Consider the following 18,592-nt stretch of genomic DNA (forward strand, 5'->3'; position numbering starts at 1 on the left):
GTGTCGCCTGTGACAACATAATCCCTGTGAGTGTGCAATGTGTGCACACACACTGCAGTCCCATTACAGATGAAGGCAGAGATACAGAGAGCAAGATGCAGAGATAGACAAATAGACTGATAAATACAACAGATAGAGAGAGAGATAAAGAGAGAGGGAGAGAGAAAGCGGAGGGAGAGTTGCTGCTGTTCAGAGTGACATCAGATCACGTTTATGAACCGCAGGTTCTCCTTGAGTAGGGATTACAGACACTCCTCTCTCATCTGTTTCCTGTTCTCCTTGTCTATTATCCCTTTGTCTTTTCTCCCCTTTAATACTCTCTGCTGCCCTTCCCGCTTTCTCATCACCTTTATTCTCCCCTGTCCTCTTCCCTCTTCCCCCCAACTCCCCTCTCTTTCCCTCTAGCTAGTTGCAGGAGCGTAATAAGGATCTGCATGCAGCAGCTGTGAAGTTGCTGACAAACAGAAAAGTCTAAGATGGAACTGTCTCTCTGTGTGTCTGTGTGATTTATCTAACTTCACCTGAGTCTTGCGATACTGCAGAAACTGGCGGAGAGTGAGATGTGTGTGAGTGAGTTTGTGTGTGTGTGTGTGTGTGTGTGTGTGTGTGTATGTGGTAGCACTTGACTATGTTCTTGTGTAGGCTGTGTGTGTGTTTTCTGCTCACCTGTACTGGGTGAACGGTGTGAGGTTGGGGATCTCCAGTGTGTCTGCATCTGGCTGGTTGTTTTTCTGGAGGACGACTCGCCATGCCTCATCTTTTCCATCCTTCACCACCTGTTAAAGACGGATATTGTATGTTCCAAAACAGTTTTCTCCCTGCCTTGTTTAAGAATGAGCAGGGACCACAAAAGTACATGTGCATCAACTCAGACACACGCACCTGGCCTTCTACTATCCATCGAGATATGGCGGTCTTGCCATCCAGACCAGGGCGGAACCTAAGTGTTGCTGTCCGAGGGCTGATGTTGGAGATGACTAAGTTTGATGGTGCACCAGGAAGTTCTGCAGATAGAAAACAGATAGAATAGTATTTTACTCAATGCTACAAAGAATTAATGATGCTATCATGCAGCTAATAGTGGAAGGTCACTTCATTTTATGTATTCTTACAAAATATTTATTGACCAGATCCTGCGGTGGTTGTTGCAGAGTTATGTTATTTATGAAAAGAAAAGTTGTCTGTGTACTGCATTTGTGATGTTTCAATAGTGAGTTACAAATTCTTTGAAATAAAACTGCCTCTGCTTGCTGGCGCTCCAGCAACCAGATGCAGTAAGCATTTATTTGCAAAAATTAGTGTTTTGTTCAAGCAATAAAGGACCGTAGCATCACAGCATGGCAAATTATTTCAAAGGGATAGATCAAAAGAAATGAACAAGACAAATACTGTTTTTGTAAAGACTATTCCATGAAGGGATGAAAATTTGTACAATGCAAAAACTGAAGAAATGTGGTCAGAACTGTAACATGGCTTATCTCTAATACACTTGCAATAGCACTGATAATAGAAAGATAAAAAGAAGAAAACTATGTTGCTAATATGAAGTTCAGTACAAAAAGGCTTTAAGTAGGAGTGAGCCAAGAAGTAGCCTCCAGTCCTTTTTTATGTGTCCATGATGCTTGGTCATAAAAAAGGAAAATAAAAGATTGGTCAAAGAAAAAAAATGTTAATTTTAATAAAGCAAAGGCATTCATGCTACAGCTGTATATTTCTCTCTGTGAGAGCAATTTAATTCATATTTTCCTAGGTCGACAATACAATACAGAGAGATAAATCTGTGGACCAGTGGAGGCGAAATGTGAATTAAATGCACAGTTCACTGAAGTCCATTCAAGACCTATAAATGTCTGAGTAAGGTGCAAGCCTCATAAATTATGTCTTACCCATTCTTAGACTAACAATGATACTTACAGTCTGACTGATCAATTAGTATGTATCTGATCACTTTGTCCAAAATCCAAACATATCCATGCAGAGCCGACAAAATGTAGCTGGCAGACAGTATATTCATATTTTAAGTCTAATATATGTTTGTATCTTGCAGTTTCCTTCCTTCCACAAATAATATATGACTAAAATATAGAAACTTTTAAGAAGCTTTTTTTGTAGGATAGCTTGTTCAGGAAAAATAATTAGACAGTAACTGTATTCCACAACTGACAAATGGTACAAATGGGATAGTATCAATAATTGGAGGAAGAAACAATTGGAAATCAACTAATTCAGCTTACAGTACAAAGAAAATTCTCTGACAATAGCATCATTGATACAGCCCAAGTGTGTTCCTTGGCATGTGCTGCATACACCATTAACTAAAAGTTTGAATAGTTGCATCTGTCACATTCAAGCTGAGAGCTGCACTTAATTTGGTCAACAACAAGCAACCGGAAGACTATTATTATTTTTCTCCTGGTGGTGAGGTTTTTTTTTAAGCTAGAATAAATCAAAGAGGAATAATAATATATTTTGTATGCACACTTCAACCACAACTAAATATTCCAATGAAAGGTTTACAACTCCACTTTTCAAATGCCACACACAATTTATAGCTGGCACTGAATAGACAAATTGGCATGGGTCAGGCAGGCAGCACATTTCACAACCCCTATAGAGACTGTTTTTTCCATTGTTGTTGTTGTTGTTGTTTAAATCAGGTCCTAATGAATGAACCATACAGCAGATTGTTTCTGTTAATGACATTTACATAATCAGAAATCATCACAATCCACTTTCCTCAAAATTGTCTCATTCAATCACAACAAGACCTAGCACTTCAGACCCACTTCTCAGCCACTTCTCTTCACTGTGTTTGTATTATACTTGGTATCCCTGGATGGTGAAAGTGCTCCGGTGTGATCTGCTGTAATGCATCCAATTCTGCTGCAGCATCACAAGCATCATATTTGCTGAACATGGCAGAATACAGATGTGTAAAGCCTTGTGTTGTAACACATCAGTACACTGACACATCAGAAACAATAAATAAATAATTGAGGGGATTTTTATTGTAAAATGACTATATAACATGACTGAGTCCAGTTATTATGGAAACAAGGCAATATTTATTTTCTGAATACAGCAAGGTACATGGGTGCAACAAAAACAAATTATAGCTATCAGCCACCATTGCTCTGTAAGCGCATGCAGCAAACTTGTATGGTTTATAATGTGGAAATGTTGATATCAGCTGGCTTGCTCAGATGAATGACAAAATTCTCTCAACTCCATGAATACATGAATAAATAAACAAGACAAGAATCTATGCTCGATGGATCTCTCTCTTTCTCTCTTTCTGCTCATTCTTTAGTTCTTTTTCTTAATCTTCAGTCGTCCGTCTTTCCTTCAGTCTTTTGCTTTCATGAATTAATGAATAACCTTTGAATCTAAGAACTGTCTGTATCCATCTTGCTTTTACTTTTTCTGCTTTTATTCATAAATTAGTAATCAGAAAATGTTAGGACAAAAATCCTGCTGTACGAGCTGGGTTTTTCTTTCATTCTCCTCCACTTTTCTCTGCATCGCCGTCCATTTCTGAGAGACTCTGGTCTTCTGTTCTTTCGGAGATTGCATTTTTAGTGTTCTCTGTTCTTCCCTCATTATGTTTCTCTATCTGCTCTCCCTTCTTCAGTCTTGTTCTTTGATTGTCTCTTGCCCTCTCGTTGCTGCATTCCCTCCACTTCTCCATTTGCAGTTAATCAGCACTAATAATGATTGCAACTTGGCCTGAGTCCAATCATACAAACTCATCATGCGCATGAGTGTGGTGTGCACACATCCTCGCAAATAAACCACACACTAAAGCTCTCTCTGAGATGCTGTAAATGACTAACTCTTGTGTGTGACTGTGAAGGGAAAAATGTGTGTGTTGGTTGTGTGGGTGATGATTCATGGATGCACAGTAACAGCCACTTATCAGCCTGAGGAAAGACAATGGCATCGTGAGAGCTCATCAGTCATATTTACTCTGCCACACACACACACGCCAAAATCTCTGTGTATTTGCTCTTATTTTAGATCAATGCATGTGTGCATATTCTTAAACATCCACTGTCACAGACTCCTGAGCTTGTGTATGTGTGTGTATTTACTTTACCTGGTGGGACTCCAGTGGAGATGGTGGAGGATGTGACCACGCCCCGTCCTGCGGCGGTGAGTGCTGCCACCTGTAGTGTGTACATGGTGGTGGAGGTGAGGCCGGTCAGCTGGTACTGCAGGGTGGAGTTGGACAGTGAACGTTCCTCACGACTCGACTCTACGCCAGACACTTCCCACCACAACACGTAGCCTGAGGGGCGTGGAGCACACGCTGGGTTAATAAAGGTGCACATAGACATGAGCAGACATGTCTGCGCACACACACACACAATACACAAGCACACATAGTTACACCTAATGACAGGTACAGAGCCAAAAAGGACTAAAAGAATGCGGGAGGGGTAACTACAGTTAAAATCCCTGTCTGTCCCTTTGCATCTTCACAGTCATGCATTACCCTCCACCACCTTCAAACCTGTGTGTGTGTGAGAGAGTGTCAGGCCACTTGTGTGTAAAGCCCTGGAGAGAGTGAATGGTCCCTCATCTGTCTCCCTGCTCACCAGGTGCTGGATGAAAAGCAGGTTGAGGTGAAAAGAGTAAATGTGCAAGGTGACCTTGATTGAATAATCATTTTCTCACTCCTCTGAGTGTGCAAGCTGACTGTAAAGCCACTGCAGCTTTGTGCTGTTAGACTGTGGTCTGCGTAGGTGCCTGATCAACGTTAGACACGGTGTGGCCACGTCAACACATGGATACATATGCATATGTGCTCAATGTAGTGTGATTGTTTAATTCCCAGCAACTTGTCGTGTTAACCAACACCACTATTTAACACAGCTATCAACGAGCTGAGGCAAAATTAATTGGGGGGGGGGGGGGGGGGGGGGGGGGGGGGGCCTTGAGCTCTGAGATGTGCCACACAAACAACACCCTGGGTTATGGGAGATGTGGGATGAGGATGAGGGCATGTTTGAGATAATGTGAGAAGACAAGCTGCAGAGAGAAGGGATTAGCTGATGATGAATCAGTTGTACACAAACACAGTGTCAGAGTCTGTGAAAGCCAGACAAAAAATAAAAGACTAAGGAGAATACTGAAGAAAGTATAGCTCCTTACTCACTGCTGCTTTCCTCAAAGGGAATGCTTTTCACTTTTTTACTATAATTAGTCATTCTACACACAATATTTGTCCACCTGAGAAGAATACATTTTAATTGGAAACACTGGGCTTATTATGTCTAACCAGTGTGTGTTTTACTTTCTGGCAAGAACTAACTTCTCTCATCAACTGTTAATGGGACTGAAAATAAAGTGGTAAAATGAAAGTGTTTTGATTGTGGAGGGATGATGGAGGTGGTAAAGGAAATCATGAGTGACTGGAAGAGATTTTATACATCGGCGCTGTAATGCTCTAACCAGTTACAATGCCGTTCTTGTCTTCAGGCTCTGTCCAGCTGACTCTGAGTGACGTGTCCAAGATTTCAGTGAAGCTCAGTTGACGAACACGTCCAGGTGCTGAAAAAAAAAAGACAGAAAGAAAGAAAGATAATATTAATTTTATTTTAACTTCTTCAACCGAAACTTTAATTTGAAATAAGTTAGATTTTAGTAATTCATCCCTTCACACAAGCACACACATCTCTTGTCTATGCAGCCTATTACCTTCTGCCTACCGACCTTCTTCACACACCACCTTCTAATCACATCTGCACTGACCACCACACACGTCAGGTGCACGAATGCCTGTCGTTTCTCATTTCATGTATGGCTCTCTAACCCCTCTCCCTGCAGAGCGATTAAGCTATTCATCTGAGACATTCAATAACCCTCACACACACGCAAAAAGCTATCATCAAGCAAGAATTACACCCACTGTTAACCCTGCAACACGCCCAGCACCCAATCAATATCTGTGTGTACGTGTGGGAGTGTGTGTGTGCATGGGTATGTTGTGTGTGTACAAATGGCTTCTAATATCCCTTTCCCACTCGATAATTGCTGGTTGGTAATAATTGCTTGTCTGTCTGCCTATAGGCTATTGTGTTTGACGGTGCGACTGTGTGCATGTGTACTTTCAACTGGGAGTGGCAGCTATTATGTTTATCCATGGAACAGTAGGCTATAAATACCAGGATGCCTGAAAACGTATGAATCAATTTCCTTTAAAAAGACACGGCGGAGGAAAAATCAAAGGGTGGAAGTGGAGGGGAACAAAAAGACCAAAAAGGAGAGAAAGTAAGAGCTTGAGAGAAACACGGGATGTTGGTGTAAAGACATTGTGTACACAGCTGTGTGTCACACTGCCTTCTAACAGCTGGACTGAACGCAGAGCACTCATTATTCACAGGAGAGGCAGAAAGGGTGTTCTTTGTGTTCTGGCTTTATTCACATAGAAATGTGTGTGCGTGTGTTTGTGTGTACTCACTGTCCTCGTGTGTCTGCAGCAGGGTGGGCGGGCTGCGTGGGCCGTCTCCAGGTGTTGTAAAGCAGAGGGTGGAGCCGAAGTACCAGGTGAATTTCTTGAGTCCGCTGACTAATCCTGTGTGGCGTGAACCGGGGTAGTCTGGGGTGATGGTTACCACGATAACACCCTCTGGAGACTGCTCTGGCCAGACTAGCAGCTGCATTAAGTGAGAAAGATGGTTACTGTTGACATCTGGTTCTCAATATCTATAGAATTTTCTTTCATCTGCAGCCCCAAAAAGGTCCATCGCAGTTATTTGTTTGTTGTATAATTCCATTCATTTTTGTTTAGTCATTATTTTAACTCAGCAGTATTAGCTTCAGGCTACCAAATCAAAATCATATTACTCAGACTGCATTTATGAGACAAACTTATTTGTAACACAGTGTGGGCTATGGTGAATCTTTTTTGAATTAGGCTGATACCCAAGGGTTTTTCATCATTAAAGTTTAAAACTGCCAAATGCTCTTTACAAATTGGCAAAACAATATTCATTTTTCATTCCCCGGAAATGTTATCTGCATTCCAAACACATTATAATTTAAGCATTTATTTACGTATGAATATACCATTCAACATAAATTCCTGCCAGCAGGCCATTATCAGTCATAACAGCATCTGAAAACAAACACTAAGTTTGATTATCAGTCCAACTAAACGCCTAATGAAAGGTTAATTTGTTTCCATTGCTTGACTTGATTTATATTCAGAACCACATTAGTTTGGTGTGCGTTATTGCTTTAGCCACAAAAACAAACAGTGAAAAGCACACTCTTACATATTCATAATGAGAGATAAGCCATGGGCAACATACCCATATTTATAGTTCCTGGTAAAAAAAAAAATATATAAAAAGTGAACTTGGGACCAAGTTTTCATCAGAGTCAAGTAGTTCAATGGGTCAGTGGTGGTAGAAATAAAACTAAAAGACGGACAAGCTGCAGATACTTGTAGAATGTCTTTTTAATGGCATATTCTTGGTGAGACATTTACATATATTTGTTATCACTGCATTGCCAGTAGGGGTGCAAAGCAAAACTTCTATTTTTATGCAGTATCAATGATGGCATTCAGTGTGTGACCCATTCTCTCCACACTTCCCCTGTACAGTATAAATCCCCATTATTACATGGGACGCTCAGACTTTTAAGAGAGCACATAATCTTATCTTGCTATAGTTGCAGCATGTGAACTTTTCATTGAATGTAATCTAGCGTACACCCAATTATTGTGTCACACCTTCATGAGGTTTCACAGGTCAAAGGGGTTTAGTCATTCACTGCTGTTTTGACAGCCTAAAGCAGGTGAACAATTGTCATTGGATAATTGGTTGAACAGGATTTCAAACCTGTTGGATAATGGATCCAAGGGTGGGAGTTGCCTTAGACCATGTCCAAGTTTCTGTTTCATGTATTACTGATGTATTCTGTCCATACTCTAATTTAAGAGAGTTTCTACCATTGTACTTCCATCCATCCATTGTCAGCCGCTTATCCCGCGTACAGGGTTGCGGGGGGATGGAGCCAATCCCAGCTTACATCGGGCGAAAGGCAGGGTACACCCTGGACAAGTCGCCAGTCCATCGCAGGGCACCATTGTACTTGTTAGTAGGATTTTAACACAGTCAGTTCAACATGGAATGGTTATTTTGCTAGCATTCACAAAACACAGCTCCCTTTAAGGTTTTGAATGTCCATGGCATGTACATAGTTTTTCACTAACAATCCCACAGTGCAAAACGTTGTACTTTATTGACATGAAAATTAACATTGCGAGACTCAACACCTTTAAGTGACGCAAAATAATGATGATAAATAAATGTCAAAAATCGACATACAGAGTAAATTACTGAGTGACTATTACATGTGGAGTGGTCGAATCAGTAAACAAGGGGGTGATTCTGGACACATATTGGAGCTGTAGTTGTTATTTATTTAACCATTCTTGGGTTATTGTGTGTTGTGGATTATAGCAACACAGCCCCATGACGTTCATAACAACACACAAAGATCTATGGAATAAGAGTTACAAAAACACACTTACGTTGCCAAATACACCAAAAAAATAAATGTTCAGGATTAGTTTTTCTCAGTCGCTTTGTTGCATTTCTCGAATCATCCTTGACATTTGCAAAACAGTAAGTGCATTTCTTGAAGAAAAGTAAATATTTAGGTCAGTGAAATTGGCAGTGCCATCAGAATTATAAGTCCTTGTGTCATTGTTTACGAACAAGATAGTCAAAATGTTTAGCCATATTGCCAATATAAACAGTGTACTCTGTAAGTATTTTCTGATGTACACTTTGGCTAAGGTTTTGATGACAATGATTATGCACAAGGCTGCACATTTTCTGTATGGCACATATCACTTTTACCAGTACAAAATTATACATTGCAAGAGATTGGACAGGATTCATAGTTACGCTTTTACTGTTCATACTGTACTTTGTTGACAGAGCATGTCATTGTGATACAGAAAAGGAAAAGACAGCACTGCATAGCACAACAGTAAAAATGACAAAATTAGAAATGTAATATAGAAATATACATGCACGCATGCATACATATACATATAGGGCGAAGTTCAGTCTCGAATCCTGCATGTTTTTTGCAAGCACAGCTAACGTTAGCACATATACACACACACTGGCGATTTGCACTATTCACTCCTCACTGTGTATTGCTACTGTTTACTGTGTATGGTATTGTGTGTATCGGGTGAATGGTCTTGTATGCAAAGAATATCAATGAAGTTTGACTTTATTTAACTTTGATTTTGACAACATGTTCAACCATTTTGCATGTAGTGACTTATGCAATGAACTTCAGCTTAGATGTTTTGGCAGGTAAGACAACAGATACATTGTGATGACATGACATTTCATGACATAAGCAATTGGTAATGCAGGAAACAGCAGACAATTGTACATAATCATTTGCGTGTCAAAGCATTTACAATTTGTTCAAAATAATGAGAAATTGCTTTTATGATTTGAACAAGTGTATAGATGATGTGGAGGTTGAACAAGTAGTTTCAAGAATTTCAATTCTGATCTGAGAAATGCATGAAAGCAACTGAGAAAAACTGTGAGAAAAACTGTAACACTGTAAATGCTGTTACACTCTACACACTGCTTCATATTACCAGTAAAATCTGCAACAGGGACCCAATCAATCTCCTATGAGGAAAAAGTTGGTTATTCGCAGAGACAGTTGAGTGGCTGTTTACTCTATGCCTAAAGAGTGCTGCACTGCACCCAGTCTGTCATGGTAAAATAAGGGTTTCTATTGTAATTTATTATCAGCACAGTACAGTTTGGGTGCAGCAAAAGAGTGCTGATCTGGCACCCTCAAGCATCAAGTGCTGGGTCTGCTGTTGCTATAGTAACGTGTGGAGTCTGAACCAGAATGCAATGGAAACCCAAAGTGTGCTGAACATAATGCAGTACAGTACTGTCTGAAAGCAGACCTTGGACCAGAGCAATGACAGTACGGCACTATGATACACAGTGGAAAAACCATAGTGTGATCTTTGTGCTACCTCAGGTCTCTGGTAAAATTCCCCATATAGGTTTCTATATACTGCGCTAGTAAGTGCTTATTTTTTCTGTATATATTTACATCTTATACACAACATATTTTGTACAGATTTTGTAAAAAGAATTTAAGAAAAATGCAATGTCTTTAAAGAAACAATGTGTACAATTTGGCAAGGATGTTAGTTTAAATGATCAACAGAATGCGGTGAGAAGTAACATCTTTGACGCCATGTTAAAGATGTTTATATATTGTGTTGCAGAAATATCCACCGAAGCTAGCATGCTAACCAGGTAGCTCCAGCAGGTCCTAGGTTATAATACCACGTGTGCTTCAAGAGATGATAGTGAGTCACTGTACTGTCCAGTCTGCCCTCAGTTCAGTTCGAGGACGGCTAACTAGCTTGTCATCAATTCTGTTCACTTGTGCTAACCAATTGCTTTTCAAATAGAGCTAGCCAGTGTAGGTACAGCTGTATGATTATCTGGCACAAAAACACAATAATAATTTACTATAAATTATTTAAATGACATATGTGATAGAAATTATCTGATTCTGATAAATGATGAAATGTGTGCCCCATGCTTGCCAACCCTTTTCATTTCTCTGTCCTTCCCACCGAGTTTCAATTACCCGATTTCCCCCAACATGTTTAAATATCAAAATCTGCCAATACACTAACCAGTTGAAAAAGTCCCAATATTCCTTGTTATTGTGTTTTTTTTAATTATGTACTTATTCCACAGGTTAATATAAAGTTAACCTCTAATGTTACATGTGATCAGAAAAGAGTGGAGGAGTAGAATCGCTTAGAGAGCAGCCTGGCTGCTGGGGAGGAGGTGGTGAAAGGTGAAATGTTGCCTCGTATTTGTTTGGAGCATGTGGCATGGAATTACACATTATACCTTTAATAAAAAAGTAATGCTCTGTTGAAAATGACAAATTGTCTTCTAGTTGCATCAGACAAAGGACTTGTCTCTGTACTTGTCTTGTGAAATCATAGTGCTGCATTTGACCCCATTGACTATTACATCCTATTACAGATCTAATACAGTATAATAGGATGCGATAGTCAATGGTGTCAAATTCCCGTATGTGGCCGTTAACCTGAAATTCCACGTCAATTTAATGTACCAATAACCCCTGAAAATCCCACTTTTCATGCAGTGAGAGACTTGAAAATTGGAACAAGTTGGTGTAAACCCTACTTATCAGATCGATCTCATTTTGTACAGTGATCTTCCATCTTCCATGCACGGCAAAGTCACGGAGCTCCACAAGGTTCTGTGCTTGGTCCAATCGTATTCACCTTGCATATGCTTCTTTTAGGCAATATCATTAGGAAATACTCCATAAACTTTCATTGTTATGCAGATGATACCCAATTATATCTATCGATCAAGCCAGATGAAACCAATCAGGTAGCTAAACTCCAAGCATGCCTTCAGGATGTAAAAACCTGGATGACCTGCAATTTTCAAAACTGAAGTTATTGTACTTGGCCCCAAACATCTCTGAGACGCATTATCTGAATATATAGTTACTCTGGATGGCATTGCCATGGCCTCCAGCACCACTGTTAGGAATCGCGGAGTTATCTTTGATCAGGAGATGTCCTTCAACTCCCACATAAAACAAACATCAAGGACTGCCTTTTTTCACCTATGAAAACATTTCAATAATCAGGCATATTCTGTCTCAAAATGATGTGGAAAAAGTGGCTGGATTTCTGCAATTCCTTATTATCAGACTGCTCGGATGAGTCCCTTAAGACTTTTCAGTTGATCCAGAAGGCTTCAGCACGTGTTCTGACAAGAACCAGGAAAAGAGATCATATTTCTCCTGTCATATTTAGCCTCTCTGCATTGGCTCCCTGTAAAATCCAGACTAGATTTTAAAATCCTACTGCTCACCTACAAAGCCCTTCATGGTCAGGCACCATCTCATCTTAAATAGCTCATAGTACCTTATTACCCCACTAGAACACTGTGCTCCCAGAAAGCAGGGCTACTTGAGGTTTCTAGTAACCAAAAGTAGAATGGGAGCCAGAGCCTTCAGATATCAAGCTCCTCTCCTTGGGAATTAGGTCCTAGTTTGGGTTTGGGAGGCAGACACCATCTCCACATTTAAGAGTAGGCTTCCCTATTTAACAAAGCTTAAAGTTAGAGCTGGCTCAGGCCTGAATCATCCCTTAGTTATGCTGCTATATACCTAAACTGCTAGGGGACTTCCAATGATGCACTGAGCTCCTCTCTCCTCCTCTATTAAAAATATTTCAGAGTATGATTTGAACTACTCTATGAAGTGCAATGAGATACTTTTGTTATGAATTGGCACTATATAAATAAAGTTGAATTTAATTGTTCTTTGTCTGTTAGTATGCTCTGTATACAACTCGTTTATGATTATCAGTAAGCTTAGACAGACAGACTCATACCACTCCAACAGAAAATCTAAAGTAAGTCATACGACAGTTTCAAGGACGTGCAACTGGAAGACACTAAAGAAACTTGTCTTCTCAAGTGGTTCTTTGGTTCTCCCTCCGGCAATCAGTTTTGAGCTATATTATTAAGGGTATTGTATACACTCAGCGATGTGTGCGGGGATGAGATGAGATGAGGCTTTGCTTCATATCCTCCTTTAATTAATATCATTATCTACTGTCCTCTAACCAGCACAACACACCCGAAGACGCACACCCACATGTGCAGAGAAGCACTGTGAAGCTCTACTGATTTGATATGAGAAAGGCTGGTACACAGAGGCAGCATCAGAGAGCCACATCAAACAGATGGATAGCCATATAGTATTTATCAAGCAACAAAGAAGCCAACACTCAAACACACACACACCCAGTAATGCACAGAAAGAATGTCATGTGTTTTCTTTGTCATGTTAATCAGTTCCTTAGGGGTTTGGTTGCCACAATGAAGTGAAGAAGAAATCACATACCAGAAGTAGTACATATAGATCACTCATACCATTCAATCCTCCGCTCCTGCCCTGCTCCCCATTAGCCTGCTTCTTTATTATTACCTATTATTTCTGTTCTGTCTCCTGCTCCATATTTTCTCAACACCTCGTTCCCCATTTAATCCTCCATTTTTCCTATATCTCCATCGGTCTTTTTCATTTCTACGTAAATTTAGCCATGTAGCAAAAAACATTTTTTCATCTGAGGAACATTGCCAAAATTAGACCACTTCAACTCAGAACAATGTTGAACTGATGACACATGCTTTTATTACAAGCAGCGTAGATTATCGTATCTCTTTTTATTGGCCTCCTTAAAAAGTATTTAGGAAAATTACAGATACTTTAGAACGCTGCAGCCAGGATTTTGACCAATACAAAAAATAAATAAATAATGAGATCACATCACCTCTCTGCTCGCGTCACTGCACTGGCTACCTGTATCTTTTAGGACTGATTATAAAGTCATTTTACTTTTCCACAAAGCCTTACAAAATCTAGCACACTCACATCATTTCAGCATTTCTCCTTTCTTTTAGAAGTTCTTGTAGTGCCACCCACAAGAAATCTGGTGAGGCTGCTTTTGTTTTTATGGCCCTAAACTGTAGAACAACCTCCCCTGGCCTCTTAGAACAGCTAACTCACTTGGAATATTGACAAAGTAATTAAAGACCCATCTTTTTAATTTGGTGGTTTCATTGCTAAGTGCTATTTTTTACTTATTGTTTATTTTCATCTGATTGTTTTGTGAAACACTTCACATGAAATGTGCTATACAAATACATTAGTATTATTATTTTACAATTTAAAGAATTACATTTCTCAGAAAAAGTGAGATCCTGCACATATGAGAAAATGTTTTGATTTTCATTTAAAGCAGACAGTCTTTTATTTTCCAGAGGCTTACCTTGTATCCCTGGTTGATGCCATTAATAAACTGCTGAGGCGGAGGGTTCCAGGTGAAGCGGATGGTTGTTGAGTTGATAGCGACAACTTCCACTTCCTGCGGAGGTGCTGTGGGAACTAAGCACACAGATAGGCACACACACACACAAACACACAGATACACACACACCAATCATTTAGTTGCAAATGGGTTAACCAAGAGAAAGAGGATAAGTGTTTAGATACACTGGAAAACACATATACATTAACAGACTTGGAGCCCTAAGCTGAAGAAATAAATAGTATTTAGTGTTATGCTTTTACTTTTTCAACAAGTAGTGGTTTTAAATATCTCATACAACACCATATTTCATGTTGCGATTCAGTTCATATTTTAATTAAAAATATCTGCTGAGCTTGCAAAAGTTTAATGTCAACCTACACTGCTACTCTCTGCTGCAAAATTACCTAATTTCTCAATAAAATTAAACTCATCTATTGTATTTTGCATTCACGTGTTTTGCATTGTAAGAGTTTAGGAATGACTAAGTGAGATTAGAGCACTGCCCCTTCAGCTCATAAAGACAGCTAAAATTTTGAATTAAAACTCTTAAGCCTTTCAGTCAGTGACCTCAGGAAGCCAGACGGTGGCCACAGAAAGTTAGATGACTCAATGGATTTGTTGGTTCAGTCTCTCTTCCTTTAAGAGTAAGCAGCCCTGTCAACTTTTACACATAATGTAACTCATGATTTATTGATTAAAAATACAATGTATTAGTTACAGTACAAGAATCATCGACCGATAATGTGCGTTCGGCAAATCCCGAAACAGATTATTAGTAACCAATTAGACCAATATGTGGAACTGATTTTTTAGAGTAGAGTAGTATTTTTTAGAATAACACAAACTCAAAGATTACACTAACAAGTAATGTTTAATCTTTATAAATAGTAAATTAAATTAATGAGAGATACATCCCAGATGGACTTGTTAGCTAAACAGCCTACAGACAGAGAGATTTAGCTTGTTTATAACAAACTAGTTATTAGCTAAGCTAACACATGTGCACATGTGCTTGTGTAAAACCAAAACACAGCTGCAGTGGATGAGACAGAGCAGATTAAAATATCGCTCTGTACACGTTCCTGCTGACTGTACTGATGCAGTATCAGCCTTTTACTAGTATTGCTGGTTTTGCTGCACTTACTTACAGTAACGAGCGTAGTTATGGTCAACATCTACACTGATCTCCGCTTACTTTGCCCCGCCTGTGAATGCGGAGCTCTGCTGAGAGGGGAGGGGCTGCAACATGATGGCTAGCTCGTTTGGCTTTCACACAATAGACAGTGTTGATAGGTTATTACTCGTGACTTGTAACCAATCAGCTAGTTCTGTGGGGTGCTTGCTCAAGCTCACAGAGTGGTGAGTACAGACAGAAAGAGGAGGATGCATCAGAGCCAAAGGAGCGCACTTTTTATTAATTAAATATTTCGGCAAACTGTTTTTAAAATGACCGATGCAGATTATTGGAAAAATGATGAACATCGACGCTGACCAATTATTGTCCCACTTCTTTCAAACCTCACACCTCCACTCTGTAAGCCTACACATTAGTCATTTTTCGAGCTTCTTGTGTTCCTTCTTCTTGATGTTGCTGTCGCTTGGGATTGCCACATCTATCACTGCAGCCTTCTTCTGCTGTTTGTCGATCAATACGATGTCTGGTTGGTTAGCTATCACCAGTTTATCAGTCTGGATCTTGAAGTCCCACAGGATCTTAGTTCGGTCATTCTCAACTACCTTAGGAGGTGTCTTCCATTTTGACCTTGGGACTTCCAGCCCATACTCATGGCAGATGTTCCTGTACACTATGCCAGCTACCTGGTTATGGCGTTCCATGTACACTGTTCCTGCCTGGATCTTACACCCTGCTGTTATGTGCTGTACTGTCTCAGGGGCATCCTTGCACAGTCTGCACCTGGGGTCCTGTCTGGTGTGGTAGACCCCAGCCTCTATTGATCTCGAGTGCCTGTTCTTGTGCCGCCATGATTAGTGCTTCGTCTTCCTGGTCCTCACACTCGGACTTCTGCTGCCTGAGGTATTCACTAAGCCCTTCATCTTTGGGGGCCATCTTCCTGATGTACTCCTGGATCTTTGTTGTTTCATCCTGGACATTGGTCTTGACACTCACTAGCCCTCGGCCTCCCTCGCTACGCTTGGTGTACAGTCTCAGGGTGCTGGATTTGGGGTGAAACCCTCTATGAATTGTGAGGAGCTTTCTTGTCTTGATGCCAGTAGTCTCTATCTCCTCCTTAGGTCAGTTTATTATACCAGCAGGGTATCTGATGACTGGCAGGGCATTTGTGTTGATGGCTCGGATCTTGTTCTTCCCATTAAGCTGACTTTTCAGGACCTGCCTTACTCTTTCGGTACTTGGCTGTGGCGACTTCCTTGCTGCCTTCTCATGGTTTCCGTTAGCCTGCAGGACCCCAAGGTATTTGTAGCTGTACAGAACATCTGCAATTTTGCCATCTGGTAGTTCAACCCCCTCGGTTCTGATCATTTTCACTCTTTTTGATACCATGTGCCCACACTTGTCCAGTCAGAATGACATTCCAATGTCGTTGCTGTAGATCCTGGTAGTGTGGATCAGTGAGTCGATGTCTTGCTCATTTCTGGCATTCAGCTTGATGTCATCCATGTAGAGGAGGTGACTGATGGTTGTTCCACTTTGGAATTCGTATCCGTAGCCAGTCTTTGTGATGATCTGGCTGCAGGGGATCAGTCCTATGCAGAACAGCAACGGGGATGGTGCATCACCTTGGCATATATGCTGCACTTGATGGTGACTTGTGCACTAAGCTTTGAGTTGGCTTCCAGACTTGTTTTCCACAGCCCCATTGAGTTCTTGATGAAAGCTATTAGTATCCTGTCCTGCATTGAGTCATAGGCTTTCTTGTAGTCAATCCAGGCAGTGCGCAGGTTGGTCTGCCTGGTCTTGCAAACTCGAGTGACTGCTCTATCGACCAGTAGCTGGTGCTTGGCTCCCCCTGGTATTACTACCCATTCCCTTCTGGGCCCTGTCTATGTATTGAGCCATGTGCCAACTCATCTTAGCCGTTATTATGCCTGACAGGAGCTTCCGTGTTGTGCAGAGGCAGGTTATTGGCCGGTAGTTTGATGGGATTGTTCCCTTCTGGGGATCCTTCATGATCAGGACTGTCCGTCCTTGGGTTAACCATTCTGGGTGGGTCCTTGGGTTAACCATTCTGGGTGGGTTCATTCATTTGTACTGCCTGACATTCATGGAATGCAGTTAGTTTCTTCAGCCAGTAGGTGTGGATCATGTCAGGGCCTGGTGCTGTCCAGCTCTTCATACCTGACACTCTTTCTTGGATGTCTGCTATTGTAATGGTTAATGGATCTTGTTGTGGGAGATTGCTGCGATCTGTTCTTTGATCCACTAGCCACTGAGCATTGGTGGTCTGTGATGCCTCTTTCTCCCATATGTTCTTCCAAGACTGTTCAGTCTCAGCTCTGGGTGGGTCTGATCTTGTGTTATTACCCTTCCACTGAGAGTACACTTTGGATGGTTTGGTGGAGAACATCAGGTTTATTTTCAAGGTTTCTGCTTCTCCCTTGCATCTCTTTAGGCGGGTAGCCAGAGTGGTAAGTCTTTGTTTGGCAGTCTCCAGTGCCTCAGGTATCGACAGCTTGTTGTATTTCTTAGGGATTTCTTAGGTAGCCTCTTCCTTGCACCTTTCTGACTAACTTCTCTTCGTGTTGCCTTGATCTTGGCCTCTAGCCTTTTCCTCCACGGTGGGGTAATGCTCTTTGTGGCTTGTGGTGTTCATCTTATAGCCAAGCATCTCTAGGATTACTGTTGCTGTGGCGTACATCAGCTCATTGGTCTCGGTTATGGCTTTTGTAGGGATCATCTGCTAGAACATCTTCTAGCAGACTTTCAGAAGGATCTTCAATCGTAGGTCAGTCGCCCTTATGTTGAGTGATTCTGTGCGCTTGCTGTTACTGGGGCTTGGGACCCAATCTCTGAGTGTGGGGATGATGATGACATCTCCCCGCTGAACTGTTGTCCTGGCTCCCCCTTGCTGTAGCATATCTGTTGTGCTTCATCAATCTCTAGTTGTGATAGCAGTTGCCGTTTGCGGAAGTTAGAACACTGAGCTAGGAGTTATTTCTTTGTCAGTGTTGATGATGGGTTTCGAAGCATCCATATATCCCATAGTCTCTGCATATAAGCCCTCTCACCGGGATTGCTTGTATAGTAGCATTGCATCAGATCTATATTTCTGCTCTAGTCGTCCAGTAGTCCATTTGTCATCAGGTTGCCCTGGTTCCCTAGCACCTGACGCGGACCTTGTTGACCGGGACGACATCCGAGCCGATATGGCTCTTGTATTTGCAGTTTCACTCATGCCTGAGGTAGGCTGGTAGCATTATAGACCTTGCCTAAGGGTCCATAAAGGGAACCGAACCCACGATCACCTGTACAAAAGTCAGTGGCATTAACCACTGAGCTATAATGGAAAATGGAGATTTTATTTATATATATATATATATATATATATATGTATATATATATATATGTATATATATATATATATATATATATATGTGTATATATATATATATATATATATATGTGTATATATATATATATATATATATATATAT

The 18,592-nt window shown here is 40.7% G+C and overlaps 1 protein-coding gene across 2 annotated transcripts in view; it reads right to left on the minus strand.

Moving 5' to 3' along the window:
- LOC123970215 (protein sidekick-1-like) overlaps positions 1-18,592 on the minus strand; it is a 248,953-nt gene that overhangs the window by 44,388 nt on the left and 185,973 nt on the right. For both annotated transcript variants that reach the window (XM_046048135.1, XM_046048134.1), the window contains 6 exons: positions 13,919-14,034; positions 6,464-6,659; positions 5,455-5,553; positions 4,097-4,288; positions 883-1,004; positions 667-776 (listed from right to left, as the gene is read on the minus strand). In XM_046048135.1, coding sequence (XP_045904091.1) covers positions 667-776; positions 883-1,004; positions 4,097-4,288; positions 5,455-5,553; positions 6,464-6,659; positions 13,919-14,034 — 835 coding nt within the window. The remainder of the gene's footprint in view (positions 1-666; positions 777-882; positions 1,005-4,096; positions 4,289-5,454; positions 5,554-6,463; positions 6,660-13,918; positions 14,035-18,592) is intronic.

Source organism: Micropterus dolomieu, linkage group LG04, assembly GCF_021292245.1.
Source record: "Micropterus dolomieu isolate WLL.071019.BEF.003 ecotype Adirondacks linkage group LG04, ASM2129224v1, whole genome shotgun sequence".
NCBI classification, from domain to species: domain Eukaryota; kingdom Metazoa; phylum Chordata; class Actinopteri; order Centrarchiformes; family Centrarchidae; genus Micropterus; species Micropterus dolomieu.